Source organism: Schistocerca serialis, chromosome 4, assembly GCF_023864345.2.
Source record: "Schistocerca serialis cubense isolate TAMUIC-IGC-003099 chromosome 4, iqSchSeri2.2, whole genome shotgun sequence".
Lineage (NCBI taxonomy): Eukaryota > Metazoa > Arthropoda > Insecta > Orthoptera > Acrididae > Schistocerca > Schistocerca serialis.
The window spans coordinates 950556276-950573896 of NC_064641.1; the positions used below are offsets into that span (position 1 = coordinate 950556276).

Genomic DNA, 17621 nt, shown 5'->3' on the forward strand with positions numbered 1-17621 from the left:
TAGCAGCTTGAAAATTGCAAAGATATAACAACAAATATACATGCTTCTTGGGTGACCAGATGGAAAGCATAAAATGTTCTCATTTTCACCTAACATAGTATTCTAATTATATACATGAGTGATGAGAATTCCTAACTTAAACATAGGGTAATTTTCCTGAATGAGCTATGTGTTATGCAAAAGTATACTGCAGGGATTTCACAGTATTGTTGAATACTGAAGCCACTGAAGGTATTAATTACAGACAGTTAACTAGTAATCTCTTAGCTCCTTCCTTATATGTATCCGAGAAATACATTTCAGTTCTGGACTTGTCATCTGCTATGTTGATAACGAGTTGATCAACAACAGAATCCACAAAGTCACCCAGGTGCCACATTTTCTACTCTTCTGCCATTCTATATCCCACCACTGTTCAACAGTGACATGTCAAAAAGCTGTATGTATTAATTGCAGCACGATAATTGGGAACTTAGATTGAAAAGAAAACAGGAATTTTGTGTGCAATGCGTAATTAGAAACAAGAAGATTGCATTAATCATAAAAAATGATGATGAATTTTACAGTTACGAGTTATAGGTTTTAAAAAAAAAACAAAACAGGGATGACCAAGGCAAGACTGGAACTAGCGATCCATGAACTCCACCAGATGATGAATCTACTATGCTACCAATTCCACTGTATATACAGTGTGTATGCGTCTTTAAACTGTATCATAAATACAGGCCCTCAGAAAACTTGCAAGATGATTTTTTCTGAAAATTTATGAAAAGCATTAAGAACAACCAATTTTTCGACAGATTTTAACTGTGATCCATGTGCGTGTTTAACTAAGGAGCAGGGAGCAGCCTCTGCCATTTTCATTCTGCGCATTAACAGCGTGATAATCAGAGCACAACAGTGCACAAGCTGTGACCATACACAATTTTTGAAAGAAAACCTACATAACTAAAGCAAGATTAAGAAAAACGTTGATGGCTGTTAATACATTAGAATATCTTAAAGTCTCATTTAACGTAACTTAGTATTAAGATATCTAATACATAAGTAGGACCTATTTCCAAGAGCATAACAACATCAATGTACGGGGGCTACGGCTTCTGACCAATCATCACGTTTGTGTTTGTTTACATCGGTTTATTCTTGTGATCAGCAGAGCATAGAAAAATCTGTTGTTGCTGGATGCTGACTTATGAATATGCACAAGATCTTGTTTGAAAAAATACTACCGTATTTACTCGAACCTAAGCCGCACTTGAATCTAAGCCGCACCTGAAAAATGAGACTCGAAATCAAGGAAAAAAAAAATTCTCAAATCTAAGCAGCACCTGAAATTTGAGAGTTGAAATTCAAGGGGAGAGAAAAGTTTTCGGCCGAAACAAAGTTGGTCCATTGTAATATGAGACACAATTTAGGTCGATTGAATGACGATACAGCTACAGTAGTTTGGTTCGAGTTGTAAGCTTAGCAGTTAAGCTTTACCAGGTAGCCATTGCTATGCATCAGGCGCTCCATCCTTATTTACACGGGTAACCTTCCTTTTTCACGTGCTTCGTCTGGTTTGAATTGATTGCTTATTTTTCTTTGATCTGATAAGCACCGTTTTCTTTGTTATAGATGTTTACGTCACTCTAAGCTGAAAATTCATTACTGTACTGTGTCATGCATTGTTTGTCACATTCTGATAGTGCGTGTTTACGGCCTGACGCCGCTCGCGGCATGGCTTGCTTTTGTGCGTGCTACCGCCGCTTACAGTTAAAAAAAAAAAAAGAGAGTGCTATTTGTTGTTACTTACACTGCTGCTTTCTTTGATAATGATCAACAAGAACCAAATAATAGACCCCATATGATAGAAGATGTTCTGAACGAGAGTTTAGCGAAAAATTTTCTCCATTTGAAAATCTTTGTAGGCGCCTCTTTAGTACATTACATTCTGCACAGAAATTAGAGTCATCTTAGATTTAAAAATCTAGTCAATTGCTGTGCTTCATTTCTAACTGTATCACTATTAGGTATAAGAATAATACGAATATAAACATGACATGATATGTATATTCTTCCGTGTTTGCTATTGTCTCACTCTAGTTTCGTAGTTTATTAGGCAGACATGATTTAAATGAGATAGCAGCAAACACGAAACAATACATGACAAAATGTTTATATTCGTATTATTCTTATGGTGAAGAGAATACTGCATGTGATTCACAATTCATAAAAGTTCCTATTAGCAACCATCTCTTCTCACAGGTAGGAAAAGATTGAGAACGTAGAGTTGGCCATATTGACGAGTAGAGTTGGCCATATTGACAAACATCCCAAACAGTCTTGCCAGTCGGATTTTCATAGTACATTAAAATGCTGCTACATTCGAAGATGAACTACATGGAATTTGTATTTACTTCATTGGATATTGTATGAAAATGCAGTGGTCGAAACTCGGGGCAGAGAAAAAAGCTCGTCTTCCACCTTTTTTAAATTTATTTACTGACGCAGAGGATTTGGTGCCAGTATTTATCTTTGTGCCTACAAAGCATGCCTGTGTAGCGCTACATATATTCGATGGCAGAAGTTAGTTGTGGCGGCACCCACCAACATTTTTCAGAACTTCCGCTTGCTTTGCACTCGATTCCAAGCGACAGGCGGTTTTTTGGATTACAAAAACCGGAAAAAAAGTGCCCATGCTTCAAACTACTCGGACATATACAGTCCTCAGAGACTCTGTAGAAATTAGAATGTGTGCCAGCGACTTTAATAGGATATGAGCTACGGACTCAGCAATGTGGGCAATTGACACACAGTCTGCACCAGGAGTATGTTCGTGAGGTGCTGCAACTGACTTACCATCACTGGCACATATTTAATCTCTGGTTGCAGACAGCACTACTACATAATTCACGTTTATGTGATTCTGGTACTTCATTGATGGTCACTTACTTTGTTAATAAAGAGAATAGTGGATATTGTCAAAAGCTTGATTAAAAATCAGTAACAATTAAAAAAACATTTTTATAAAAAATTAATATGACAATAATTGTGAAAATGTTTCATAAGAAATTTTTCTCCTTAGGCACCAAAATATGGTTCAACAAAAAGCAGTAATGCCATCATGTTTACACCCATTCGTTGAGACTGATTTTATGTTATTGTTCAATGTAAATGGATAGATAGTAAAACAAGTTTCAAAAAGCAAGGTTATCAGACACAAAGTCATTTTTACTTACTTGTAGGCCATTAGTGCCAGGATTTCCTGGAAAACCATCAGCTCCTCTCTCACCCTTTTCTCCTTTGGGCCCCACATCGCCCTTATCACCTTTCGGACCTGTCTCCCCAGGATCACCTTTTTGACCTCCCAACCGACCTAATTAGCACAAAAAAATTAAACAGGTTGTGTCAACTCTGAATAGTGAGCAGAAAGTAATAAAGGCTATGCAAACTTACAAAACTATTTCTTAGGAATGAAAAGAATAGTTTGTTCAATGTGAAAATCTTAAAATCCTAATACATACAAAGGAATGTCTCCCCCCCCCCCCTCCAGGAATATTGCACAACATGGGGTAACAACCAACGTAGAAGTGAACAAAACCTTACCTGAACCAAAACCTGAGCCACTCAATTCAACATCATCTGGGTCAATGAGGGCAATGCCCGGGGGTCCTGGTGGTCCTGGAGGTCCAGGTTTCCCCGTGTCACCGGATTCTCCTGCAGGGGATAAGAAATAACAATGTTCTCTACAACACATCTCAAAGTTAGAATTGTAATACATTTAGTATAGAAAGAGCCATGGAATATTTTTTTATTTGTTACTTCTTTTCACTACAGCTGATATTTTTGTTGCAAGTGATCAGCAACTTTATTGAGAATTAGAAAATTTTAATACATTATTTATTTTTCAGTCTCAGCGGCACATTTTTTTTTTTTTTAAATACGGTATGACTATCTTTGATCTTCCTGAATCATTTTTAGATCTATGTAGTTGGGTCAGCAATCCATTGTATCTGTACCTGAACCATACATTAGAATACTGCCAGTATTCTGATGCGTGATTCAGATACAGACACGACAGATTGCTGACAACTACATAGATCTGAAGACAATACAGGGAGATTGAAACTGGTCATATAGTATTTAAAAAAAAGTGTATTCTGATGTGTGGTTCTGAAAGAGACATGACAGGTTGCTCACGCAACTACACAGATCTGAAGATGAGTGAAGGAGATCAAAACTCGCCATTCTGTATTTAAAAAAGTGCAACTGGGACTGAAAAATAAATGAAATATTAAAACTGTTTTCAATGTAACATCTCTTTTGTCAGTAATGAATGAGTATTGTTGCAAACACAGAGCTCTTAAACTCAGAAAATGATAATCAAAAAGATACAACTAACTCTGCTAAAGAATCGTAAATTGGGCACAAGTTCATTCATTCATTGTGAATCTTAGAGTCAATCAGGAAGGGGAATCTTCAGGGGTGTGGAATGAGTCAAGGCACACATTGGCAAAAGATAAGGAAATCATAGAGACCTCACCCATATACTGAATTAACAATGAAGTATCACTACACTGCTTGATGCTACCCACACTTATACAGCTACTCAATCAGATAAATTAAAAAGTGAGCTACTACTCTGAAAATAGCTAATGCCTTCTCTGTTATAATAGATAGCTGCTGTTAATCTGCTTTAGGTAGCTTAATGTTTACATAATTACAAAGATACTCCTCAAAGAAAATAGAGGTCTTCACTTCTAAATACCAAGTCTTATTTATGCTACATTACTTGTCAAACTACTTTACAACAAATAGTGCTGCTTGCCAGGTAGCTAACAGAACTGCTCAATACTTGGATCTAGATGTTTAGATAATTTGTAGAAAGAGCTGCTAATGATGAATGTTTTAATTTTATTCTGAAGTAGTAGGGGGTGCCAGTTTCTTCATTTATGTTAGACAGGAGCTTGTTGAATATTTTTGCACCAGAGTACACAACTCCACTACAACCCATAGACAAGGAGCCAAAGCCCACATAAAAATTATTTCTGGGCTTTGTGTTATTATTGCATACGTAACAGTTTAGCTAAAATTAAATTTTATTATCAGGAACATAGACTGTTAAGGAGTAAATGTATGGGGAAATGAGTGTAATAATTCCAGTATCTGAAGTGGCTTCTCCTAGATATAGTATTAATCAACCGGATCCTCATTCTTACTTTGAGAAGTATGTTTTACAACTAACACTGAACATTCTTGGACCTGTTCATTGGAATGTCAAACATGTACAGTGGTTTTGTACGAGTAGGTGTGAAATTCCGTACATCAAAACTGAATTTTGACACATTCTCTAGAGAAGTAGGTGATATTTCTTGTGAAGAAGTGAGCTAGATTACTATTTCAAAGTCTCATTAGAATAGAAAATGAAGGGACCGTGTATAGCAACAATAATTATTGCCTCTAAAAGCACTGAAGAGAAACCATTTCTGAGAGCTCATGGTCGAGATGTTACTGAAATGTTTCATACTGGCTTCAAAGTCTGTCACAGCTAACCGGTTCTGATGCATCTTCAATACAAAATGTTATCAGTTAATGTAGAGATAATGGACATTTTGAAGTGTTCAAGTTTGTTGGTGCCTTATACTGCTGCAGTAACATACCAGAAAAAACATTGAAAACAAATTCTTACATCTTTTGATTTTAATACACTTTTCATCCTGTAATAAAAAACACTTCTGATGCAGGTTTGTGGGCTACAGAACTTTCAAACCATCCATTCTGTCATTATTTGCTTTTGTAGTGAGTAATAGTATGCAGGAAGAGAAAAGAAATTTATATTACTTTTAATGGAAATTTCTGACTTTTCTAAAGACTGTCAAGACCTTTTCCCATTACAGCATACAAGTTTTGGAAATTATAGTGATGCTTGTAGCTGTAATATCTTTGGGAGAAATGGGTAGCCAATTGAGAAAGGCTCTGCTACAAGAGACAAGGAGTGTTTTTCTTATTCAGAATGAGGGTGAAACAAATGGTGATCTAATAAATACTAGATAGTGGCATATACAAGGAATTGTTTGAAAAAAAACACCTACACAGAGGTTGTAGCACCTCATTTCCTGGCAATGCTTGTGTACTGTTCCTCTAGCTGTTGTCTATGAAAGGATTGGATTCTGGGGGAAGGAGGCTTTCTTCAGTCTGCAACTGAAGACCAGTCTTTCCTTAATTCTCACAAATGGGTTGTGGTCGGAACTTACATGGCTGACTTAGAGGCTCAGAAATTTCCTCGTGATGGCTGTTGGTTCCAACAACTTGTCCAGAAAAAGTCCTTAAGACCTGCTAGGAGGCAGCACCTTACAGAAACAGTGTAAGGAGGAGCAGGAACTAGCCAATGAGAATTACTACATTCTGCTCCTAATTTGGATTCGCTGGAAGGCCAATCTGTTACATAATATCGTGGCATGGATTTGGAGCTCACAAAGTTGGAGGAGTCTGCCACAGCCCTCGCGGGATGAGAAGGTGAGTCACAGGCCCTCTGGGGAAATATTTTTGTTTTAGAGTGCTTAACATTTGAAGTCTGGGATTAGTGAGCTTTCATAATCAATAAGGGTACTTACACAGTATGGAAAGCCCACAAACGATTCGAAAGTGTCTTTCTGTGCACTGGCATCGAATTCTGCTTAGGTAGTTTGCTGTTTTTTTGGGTGAGTGTTGTGGATTAGTGTGTGCGTACCTGTTTGATAGAGAAAGGTGTCAGAGCAGAGCATGGAGTCATTAGCCAGCTGGAGGTAGGTTTTGATACAAGTGGTAGGCTAATTGACATCAACCAAGCACTTCAATTTGAATTTGGCTGTTAACAGTGAACATATTTCACTCCAGTGGTTGGATTTCCGAATCGTTCCCGAAATTTATCAAGTTACAAGGTTTTTCATTATTGAATTTGGAGGTGTCAGAAATTTAGCCCTATCTCACAAACCAAAGCAAGGTTGGCAACCATTATTTAAACCAAATGAAATTATCATGCTGCAGTGGAGTATGAGCTGATGTGAAAGTTCCTGGCAGATTAAAGCTGTGTGCCAGACCGAGACTCAAACTTGGGACATTTGCCTTTAGCAGAAAAGTGCTCTACCATCTGAGCTATCCAAGCACTACTCATGACCCTTCCTCACAGCTTTAATTCTGACAGTATCTCATCTCCTACATTAAAAACTTCATAGAAGCTCTCCTGCAGACCTTGCAGAACTAGCACTCTGGGAGGAAAGGATATTGCAGAGACATGGCTTAGCCACAGCCTGGGGGATATTACCATAATGAAATTTTCACTCTGCAGCAAAGTGTGCACTGATATGAAACTTGCCGGCAGATTAAAACTGTGAGTTAGACTGAGACTCAAACTTGGGAAGTTTGCCCAGGAGTCCCAGTCTGGCAACAAGTTTTAATCTGCTGGGAAGTTTCATATCAGCACACATTCCACAGCAGAATTGAAATTTCATCCTGGAAACAGCCCCCAGGCTGTGGCTAAGCCATGCTTCCATTATATACTTTCTTCTACGAGTTCTAGTCTTGTAAGTTTCACAGAAGAACTTCTGTGACACTTGGAAGGTAGCAGACGAGGTACCAGCGGAAGTAAAGCTGTAAGGACAGGTCATGGTCATGCTTGGATAGCTTAGTCAGTAGAGCACTTGCCCATGAAAAGTAAAGATCCTGAGTTCAAATCTTGGAGCAGCACTAGGTTTTAATCTGCCAGGAAGTTTCATATCAGTACACATTCTACTGCAGAGTGAAAATTTCATTCCTGGAAGTTTCAAGGTGTTTCAGCAGTCATTTACACAGTGTCCCATATGTGAATGGAATGGGAAGAAGCCCTAGGAAATGGTATAGTGGGACATAGCCTCTGCCATCCACTTCACAATGGCTCACAGAGTATGGACGTGGATGCAGATTTAAAAACAATGCACAGGATATATGTTACAAGACAGTTAACTTTATGGACAAAAACAAAATTAATATTCATATATCATGTTTCATACAGAACTTTTTGCAATAAGAACCAAGTTTCTCAACACACTTCTCTCAGCATAAGAACCAAGTTTCTCAACACACTTCTCTCTGTAGAGCTTAAGTTTCAAAATGTCCTGTTCAAAGGACTCCGTCCACCTGTCAGTACAAGACTAACTGACCTAATCTTCAGGCTGACAGAGCTGCCAGCCAAGGGCTTTCTTCAGTTAACTGTTAGCCTAATAGATTTACAATGATGCACAGAGAACACTGTTTACTGGGTGTACACTCCTGGCATAAACAGATACTGAACCATGGAACCATACAATGTCAAAGAACACCCTATTTTAGTGTTTGCCATAAAGAGTGTGACACAGTTTGAAGATAGTGTCAGTATGTTTCAACACCGACAGTCTTCTCACTTGTGTTAAATTCCACTAACATATCATCGATGGCACACAACATAGTCTCATTGTAGATACTGTGACCCTGAATTTCTCTGATTGCAAAGCAGATGAATGCTTCCAAACTGTAGGACCTTATTTTGACCCAAGCTTGGAATGGTATGGTCAGAATTCACAATTCCTTCAAAAAAACATCTTGGACATTTGCCAAGATGAACAGTTACTATTCTCTGCCCATGCTGTTTATCTGTCCCAACCAACTTACTAATACATATATAACTCATATTTTAAGTAATGTTCACCCGTATTGGAAATTCTGAGGCCACTTCTTCACACACTGGATAAAGGTCTCTGTTTCGGGTCCTTCAGCTGATGTTTACGTAGGGGTACTGGCTGAAATTCTCAAAGAATTGATCAAGTTTTTGGGTCAACTTTATACGTAGTCAGATGAGCACAGAAAATCTCAGCCAATACCACCACAACTACACATAATCTCTACATGTGAGCTTGACTTCAGTTCACCATGAGCAATAGATAATGATTCTTTGACAATGCCTGCCACAAATGTTGTGAAAAGGTCATACTGTCAATGGAAGAGGCAATGGGCAAAGAGCCCGAAACAGATGCCTCCAGTAAATTTGTTCAAAGGTGTTGTGCTTAACACTGATAACCCAGTGCAATGCACAACAAGACAGGCATAATCTGCAGTTCTTGTGTCAATGTTGTACCAAATCTAACTATAAAATTTTAAAGAGTTATTTTTTTCTATAAGAAAAACAATCACAAAGTGCTTTCCATATTTACATTGTATTAATAGTGTTCTGGTTCCTCTTTCTGATGTGAGGAACAAAGCACATAATGTGATGATTGTGGTTTTGGAAAGGGGAGAAGCATTTACAACCCATAAGCTGTGAATTTCCATATATATGTCTTGCAAAATGTATCATTTCAACAGATTTTATTTGATAGTATGTGTTCTGTGCCTATACTTTTAACACAGGCAGATTTGATTCTTCTTCATCTATAAAAGAAAGGAAGGTACTTCAGGGAAAAAAAATCCATTAGTTACTTAGTTAATCGGATGTTCTCTGGATCATAATTATGGTCTCTATGATGTGAAATGAGACAGTTTAGGATTACAATACACTCTGTTAGTGAAAAATACATTATTACAACTGTACTACACATGCCATCTTATCTCATTACTTGTCACTGCTGCCGCTCTGTCCCAGGGCATCTGAATCTGACATGCAGCACTCAACTAATAAGTTACTTGGTGACACCTAGCTTCTCCAGCACAATAATATGGGAGCAGAAATTGTCATGCACTACTTCTCAATTATACTTATAGTTTCTCTCTCGAGCACCATCTTTGTTTTTCTGTGACAGTGAAGCCTTCACTCCCTACTCCTATGCATAAAGCTTTTCCTCTGCAGTTTCCAATGTGCTGCATCACACATGGCATAATTAACTTACAAAGATTAAACAATAATCTCTGAGACACTCATGCAGCAATGAACTATGGAAATGCACTCACCCTTCTGTCCCTTGTTACCATCTCTTCCATTGGTTCCAGGATACCCAGGCATGCCATCTATTCCTGGAGCTCCAGGCTCTCCTTTAAAGCCAACAGGACCCTGAGGCCCTGGATGGCCCTGTGATCATTTAAATAATAATAATAATAATAATAATAATAATAGTGACCATTTAAATAATAATAGTAATTATTATTACTATTATAATTATAATAATTTCTCTAGTTTGGTTTGTTACAGAATTCACAAATGTTACATTGCTATCATATGGAAACAGAAAAAGCAGTACTTATATTCAGCATGACAAAAGAAAAGGGATCCTGTACTTTTCAAACAATGGAAACTCCAGGACACACACACACACACACACACACACACACACACACACACACACACACACACACACACACACAAACAAACAAACAATCACTTTCTGACAGTCTTTTTGTTGTGCCTATCTGCGACTCAGCATCTCCACTATATGGTGAGCAGCAACCATTCTTTTCATGACACTGTTACATTCCATCCAGGATTTTCCATTGTTTAAAAATGTAGGAAAAGACAGATTGCTACTTATCATAAAGAAGACACATTCAGCTGCAGACAAGCACAATTAAAAGACACTTACATAACACTTTCGGCCACAGTTTTCATCAGTAAAAGAGAAAACCACACCATTCACACAGACAAGCAAGTACACCTCATGCACACATGACCCCAAAATCCAGCATCTCAGGTTGGAATTCTGGCCTGAGAGGCTGAAGTTAGCGGTCATGTGTGCATAAGGTGTGCTTGCTTGTGCATATGAATCATGTGTGTTTCTTTCTTGCTGATGAAAGCTGTGGCTGAAAGCTTTAAGCAAGTGTCTTTTAATTGTGCCTGTCTGCAACTTAACATGTCTTCCTTATGTTAAGTAGCACTCTATCTTTTCCTGCAACTCTTGTACTTTTCATTTTCTCATAAATTCAGTGGAGATGTAACCGTGATGTCAGGAACTTACCCTGTCCCCCTTTGGTCCTTTTAGTCCAGCATCTCCCCTGTCTCCCTTACTGCCAGGAACACCCCTTTCACCGGGCAGTCCTGGGATGCCTGGAATCCCAGGCTCACCCTTTGGACCCGGACTGCCCGGCCTCCCAAGAGATGAAGCATATCCTGTCGATCCTAATTCCTGAAAAAGAATTGGCAAAGAAAAATAATCTCCAGTGAACACATGGAATCTATCTAACTGCACACATGAGCATCAAAACTGCAGTATTTGTTAACATTAGAATGCCCAGAGGGGTAAAAATGACCACTTTTTGTTTTGAAGTGATGGCTATGTTGCACACAATGATTTCAGCAACATTCCCTTATGACTTTTATTCGTTTGGGATATACTTTCATTATACTGAAGAACAGCGCATGTTGCATAACTGATCATGACTTTTTGCAGGGTACACCTTTAATGCCCACAGTGATCATATTGACTTCTTTAAGATAAGCCTATACTTTCATTTATTGGTATGCCTTATGCTTATTTCATGCCCTTCCAAACTTCATCTCATTTACTATGTGATTTAATAACTAACTTTTGTTCATATTATTATGCTATGAATGGAAAACAATGGATTCAATAAGATTTACTGCTGTCTTCAGTCCATTCATTTCATGCACTGCCCTGTTGAAGCTATTTTTTTATACAACAATGGTCACTTTACAGATGGCAGTGAACTTCGTTCTGACAATTCAGAATCAGGCAACTAGGGACGATAACTCATCTAATAGTAATGATACTGACTCTTTGGATATTGAAGTGTAGTAAGTATGTTATTATTGTCATTTCTGCTAATTTATTATAGTAGTACTCTTACCTAAATACAATTTTACAGTACGTAAATTAGAATTTATACTGGTAATAGCTTTCGTACAGTTTTACAGTTATTCGTTAGTGTGGCGACCATTGCCCACTGGAACACTATTATTCATCTTTGATGTTATGATCTTTGACTCTGCTATCTTTGTCTTTGTGTCTAAGTGTCTTGGTGAGTTGTTTAGTTGTTGTACATTTCATTAAAATTTTTGATAGCCAATCATTTATTACTGATTTCCACTCTCTACCATATGATCATTAAGACTGGTATAATTAAAGTTAGTTTAATTATTGTGTTTCATGTGTCAGGAAAATTCATATAACAGAAGAGGAGATGATTCTGCTCCTCTGAGTATAAAATAAGTGACTGTTTCTTCATCACCTGATGTAACATACATAGAAGTTGCTCCTGACAGTACAGTCTGGACAGAAGCAGTGCCTAAGGTGGATGTCTTCCTTGTCATAATATTTTGAGAGTATCCTTTACTTATACCACACGCAAGAAGAAATGTAAGTGATGAACTTGTATCAAGTAGGCGGCCCCTGTTCATAGACAATTTCATAATCAAATACATTATGAAACGTACTATAACAGAGGGACACACAGTACTAGGAAATGAGAACTGGACGACAATTATGAAAGAAACAGAAGCATTTATTGCAATTAAATATGCTTGTGGTGAGAGTGGATGGAGGAGTACAGACCTCCACAGCTTATAGTCAAGCTCCTGGGGCCTACCATATTGTGTAGAAACCATGAGTAGAAATAGATCCTGAGTAATTATGAGATTCCTGAGGTTTGGTGAGAAGTCTACAACTACTGTACATTAACAGAATAATAAATCTGCATTGGCTTCTGCTGTTTGGGAAAAAAATCATATAAAACTGCACCATATATTACAAAATTGGATCTGGCATAATGACAGATGAGCAACTCTCCCGAGTAAAGCTAGGTGTTGTTTCACACAATTCGTGGCTTCAAAGCCTGACAAATATGGACAAAAGTACTGCTCAAAGGTAGATGTTGACAGTAGTATATTCTCAGTGGTTTCCTTTATCTTGGTAGGGGTATTGCATGATCCCAAAATGAATGGGTTTCAGATTAGGTACTGGTGTGTCTTAAGGAACCATTGCTATACAGAAGCACAAACATCTCTACAGATAACTAATTCACTTCCCTCAAAATTGCCAACAAACTGACGGAAAGTCAACCCCCATTGCACGAACAATAAATAGGGCAACAAGAAAAATACGACATTCTATGAAGTCTTTGAAAGCACCTCTCTATTCGACAAAATTTTTAAAACATGATGATATTTCCTTGATGGTACTTTAAGTAAAAAAAAAAAAAAAAATTTACAGTAATTAGTTACTTTCATCCTAGTGTAACTATAAATACAAATGTGGAAAAAACTCATGAACCTATAGATTATTACAAGAAGACAACATGGCCATGTAGTATCCAGTGAAGACCTTCTCAAGTTGTCTAGTACACTCCTTTTACAACACTCTCGACTTAGCAGGAATAAATGCATAATGTAGTATTCAGAACTGATACTGGAGTGGAGATCAAAAGAAGACATTTTATTCAACAACTTTCAGAGGAACTACATCATAAGTAGATGAAGAGTCACTCACTTTGTAGGACCACGGACAATTATGAAAATGAAAATGACACAGCACAGACACACAGTAAATCTTAAGTTCTTAAATTCAAAACTACTTCCAAGTGCACTCTTTGCAAGAAGATGTTTTGCAGAAAACGCACAAAGAAAACTGAATACAAATCTGTCAACTGTGTAGAAGTATGAACTAGTTAAAATTGCTGTAAACAGGAATAATTCAATTTTTCTATGCATTTAAAACTGCGAAGTTACAGGTTTCAGTGAACTTTGGTTATTTTTTAAATAATTGATTGTATTTGTTTTCTGTGGCATTTTATTTGCAATTATGTACATTAAATGGCAAATAAATCCTGTGGAATCTTAAAAATATAATAACTAAATACAATTTTGAAATAATAATTAAGAACACTGTTGTCATATAAGTGTCACAATGACCCCTCTGGGCTTTGGAGAGGGTAGGGAGAAGCTGCAGTGTTGCCACGGTGTTAATTGCATTCACATGCAAATTTAAAGATATGTATACAATGATTTCAAGTCACAGTGAGAATTGCAACTGATGTGTATGGAGATACTGCCACCCAAAGAAGCAGAAGATTGGTTCCGAGGAAGGGGTGAGAGGAGAACAAATATTTGTCTTAGACGGAAGACCTCTGTTCTAACTTCAAACACTGAACTAAAAGGTAATTGTTTACACGTCAGCATAAAACATTCTAGTCTTTTTCGTATTTATTGGTTGTATTTTTTACCATTCGTATACGGGCACCTTTGCAACTAACATCTTTACGCTATGGGTATGTGACATTTTGTGAAATTGATTCTTCAGCAACATTGTCGGTGCTGTACAGAAATATCAAATATACACACTGTACTATTTCCTTAAGGATAGAAACAATAAGTGTTTATAGAGAACATTAATCACAGTTAACCTCATTTTTGAGCCAGGAAGGGGTGAGAGGAGAACAAATATTTGTCTTAGACGGAAGACCTCTGTTCTAACTTCAAACACTGAACTAAAAGGTAATTGTTTACACGTCAGCATAAAACATTCTAGTCTTTTTCGTATTTATTGGTTGTATTTTTCACCATTCGTATACGGGCACCTTTGCAACTAACATCTTTACGCTATGGGTGTGTGACATTTTGTGAAATTGATTCTTCAGCAACATTATCGGTGCTGTACAGAAATATCAAATATACACACTGTACTATTTGCGTAAGGATAGAAACAATAAGTGTTTATAGAGAACATTAATCACAGTTAACCTCATTTTTGAGCCAATAGCACCCGTCGACACTCACAAATATAGGCACAGAAAATAATGTCTGCTTCTATACGTGCTAATCTCTACGAAAACTCAAATGGGCACAACTGTTATTTGCGTGCTTATTGGATTCTGAAAAACAATACGTTAGATGTTTTGCTAAGTTCAGACGTACGGGAAGATGTGGATTGCATCCTGAGGTTCCAGCCCCACAGACATAACTGCTGAGCGTTATTTGCAAACTTCTTCGTAAGCGTCGAGCTCCGTTGCTCTTGATCAGCAGACGTCGGAAAAATTCGTTCTGCTATATCCGTTTTTTTGTACACGTGCGCTTACTGGCTATTGACTGCTACTAAAAAAATCTCACACTTCAACTTTTCCCCTGAGTGCACAATGTTTCGAGATGAATCTTGCGATCGGCCCGTCGCTTAATAGCTGCTGTAGAGACGCCCACCTCCCTTTTCCCAGAGCAGCTAGCGTTGTCTTATGAGAGAAGCAAACATGTAATGGGGTAATGAGTCGCAGAGGCGACACGATGATTTACGGCGAGTCGCTAGAAGGGCCAACCTTTTCATTCATTTAGGCAAATAATATTAACAATCACTATGCATACAAGGACCAACAAACACTACACTCATAGTTGCGCACAAGAATTCCGGAGCGGCACGAAGTCAACCGACTTCCATCGATCATCAGACAATGGCCAAGTAAAAGTGTGCTACCAAGTACACGCTAGAGATGGGTCGAACTCATTCATTCCCGTGAACTACTTCATTCATTTCACTCTTTGCCGTGAAGCGTTCAAATGAAGTAGTTCATTCATGAAGGAAGGAAGCCTGGCGAAGTTCCCCAGTTCGCAGCTCAGCTGCGGCTACGCTCCCTTCGCCTCGCTCGTACAATAAAGTTTCGTAATACTTCATAATTTTACCAACAGATGGCCGAACTATGCAGTAACGTGCACGCAACGTTTTGCGCTCTTATAGCGTCTGAGTTAAATAGAGCATGGTCGAAGGGGACAAAGGAAAGATAAACAGAGAAGCCTGTCACATATAAATCTTGCTCGACATTTTCTCATGGAGCGTCCAAAAAAGTCTTTATCTGCCAAATGAAACATTATGTGTTGTATTCATGGACTGAAAACTAGGGCTACCAACGAAATGCAGCCCAATTTTATGTTCCTATTAAAATCTAATCCAAAATAGAATGAGTATGTTTACCACTGTCACAAAGTCTATATACATACGTTAAGTAATTATTCAGAAGTTTTCCTGTAGATTTTACTTTTTTTGAGAATAATAACCCTCCAGATTCAAAACGTTAACTGTCACCTGTAGTCATTGGTACGATTTCAGGTAAAATCCCTCTTTCAGTGTTATTAACAAACATTTATTTTCATGTCGGCTGTGCGTGCTTACACAGCCAGCCTCTTCATTTGTATCTATAATATTCATTTGTCTGCAAGCGCTGCCAACGGTAGGCTACCCGTAGACGTGAAGTTTAACTGCACAACTAGTCACGGGTAATGATGTCAGCACTGCAGGAAGCAACTGACGCTGCTTTCCCCTCGCCCCTCACCATCACAACCCCTCGTAAACCTATCGTTCCCAACAAACACCGTTCGATTCGTCGACAGGCAGTAGAGGAGGACGGAAGTGAAGTGACGTAGCGCCGATGTAGTGGGAGACGGAGAGGGGAAGAGAGTGTGTGAACTCGAAAAAAGTGTGGAGTGTGCTATCTGTGAAATTGAGTGGTTAGTTCACACTTCACTGGAGTGAAGCGTTCATTTGAACGACTCATTCACGAGCTCCCCATCACTAGTACACGCACGGTATTGACACTGACAGTTTTCTGGGAGCGAAGGAACCGGTAGAAGTCGGATGACTTCGTGCCGGTACCGGTACGGAATGTTACCGCCTGTCGCCTACCTCAGCTAAGAAACAATACACCACACTGTAGTACTATAGCGGCAATGTGCTGACTGCCCCGCGAAGAAAAGGCGGAGCTTGTTTTCCCTACATTTCCGCCCTTGCAGCAGCCTTTAAGCTAGGTACAGTCTGTTCAAAATTACATTTGGGTTGACAGCTACGGCGGAGGTTCAATATTACTTTTCATCTACGTCTACACCATACTCCGCAAGCCACCTAATGGTGTGTGGTGTAGGGTACTTTCGGTACGGCTATCCGTTCCACTCGCGGATTGTGCGTGGAAAAAATGATTGTCGGTTAGCCTCTGTATTGGTTCTAATTTTTCGAATTTTCTCCTCGTGGTCAATACGCAAATATCAATAGCAAATCTCTCCGTGTTGCACAACGCCTCTCTTGTAGCGCCTGCCAATGGAGTTTGTTTAGCATCTCTGTAACACTCTCTCGCCAGCCAACGATCCCGAGACGAAACGCGCAGCTCTTCGTTGGATCTTCTCTATCAGTCCTACCTAATAGGCATCCCAGATAGAAGAACATTACTCAAGAATCTGGCGAACAAGCGCCTTATAAGCCACTTCTTTCGTGGATGAGTTAAATTTTCTCAAGATTCTTCCGATGAATCTGAGTCTGGTATCTGCTTTTCCCACTATCTGTTTTATGTGGTCATTCCACTTAAGGTTGCTCTGGATAGTTACGCTCAGATATTTTACGGCAGACGTTGTCTCCAGCTGTTTGTCGTCAATAGTGTAGCTGTACAGTATTGGATTTCTTTTCCTATGCAATATAACACATTTATTTACGTTCAGGGTCAACTGCCACATCCTGCTCCATTCATCAACTCTCTGCAGGTTGTTCTGCAAATTTTAACTATCTTCTAGCGTTGCTATTTTGGTATACACAACTGCATCATCTGCGAATAGCCTTAAAGAGCATCCGACGCTTTCTACTAGATCATTTATATATATTGTAAACAGCAACGGTCCTATCACACTTCCCTGTGGTATGCCGGATATTATCTTTACATCTGTCGATTTTGTTCAGTTAAGA

The 17621-nt window shown here is 38.5% G+C and overlaps 1 protein-coding gene across 3 annotated transcripts in view; it reads right to left on the reverse strand.

The window, feature by feature from the left end:
• The window catches only part of LOC126473607 (collagen alpha-1(XV) chain-like), a 960439-nt gene that overhangs the window by 148952 nt on the left and 793866 nt on the right, over positions 1-17621 (reverse strand). For all 3 annotated transcript variants that reach the window (XM_050100770.1, XM_050100771.1, XM_050100769.1), the window contains 4 exons: positions 10917-11084; positions 9919-10036; positions 3589-3699; positions 3222-3358 (listed from right to left, as the gene is read on the reverse strand). In XM_050100770.1, the coding sequence (XP_049956727.1) occupies positions 3222-3358; positions 3589-3699; positions 9919-10036; positions 10917-11084 (534 nt within the window). The remainder of the gene's footprint in view (positions 1-3221; positions 3359-3588; positions 3700-9918; positions 10037-10916; positions 11085-17621) is intronic.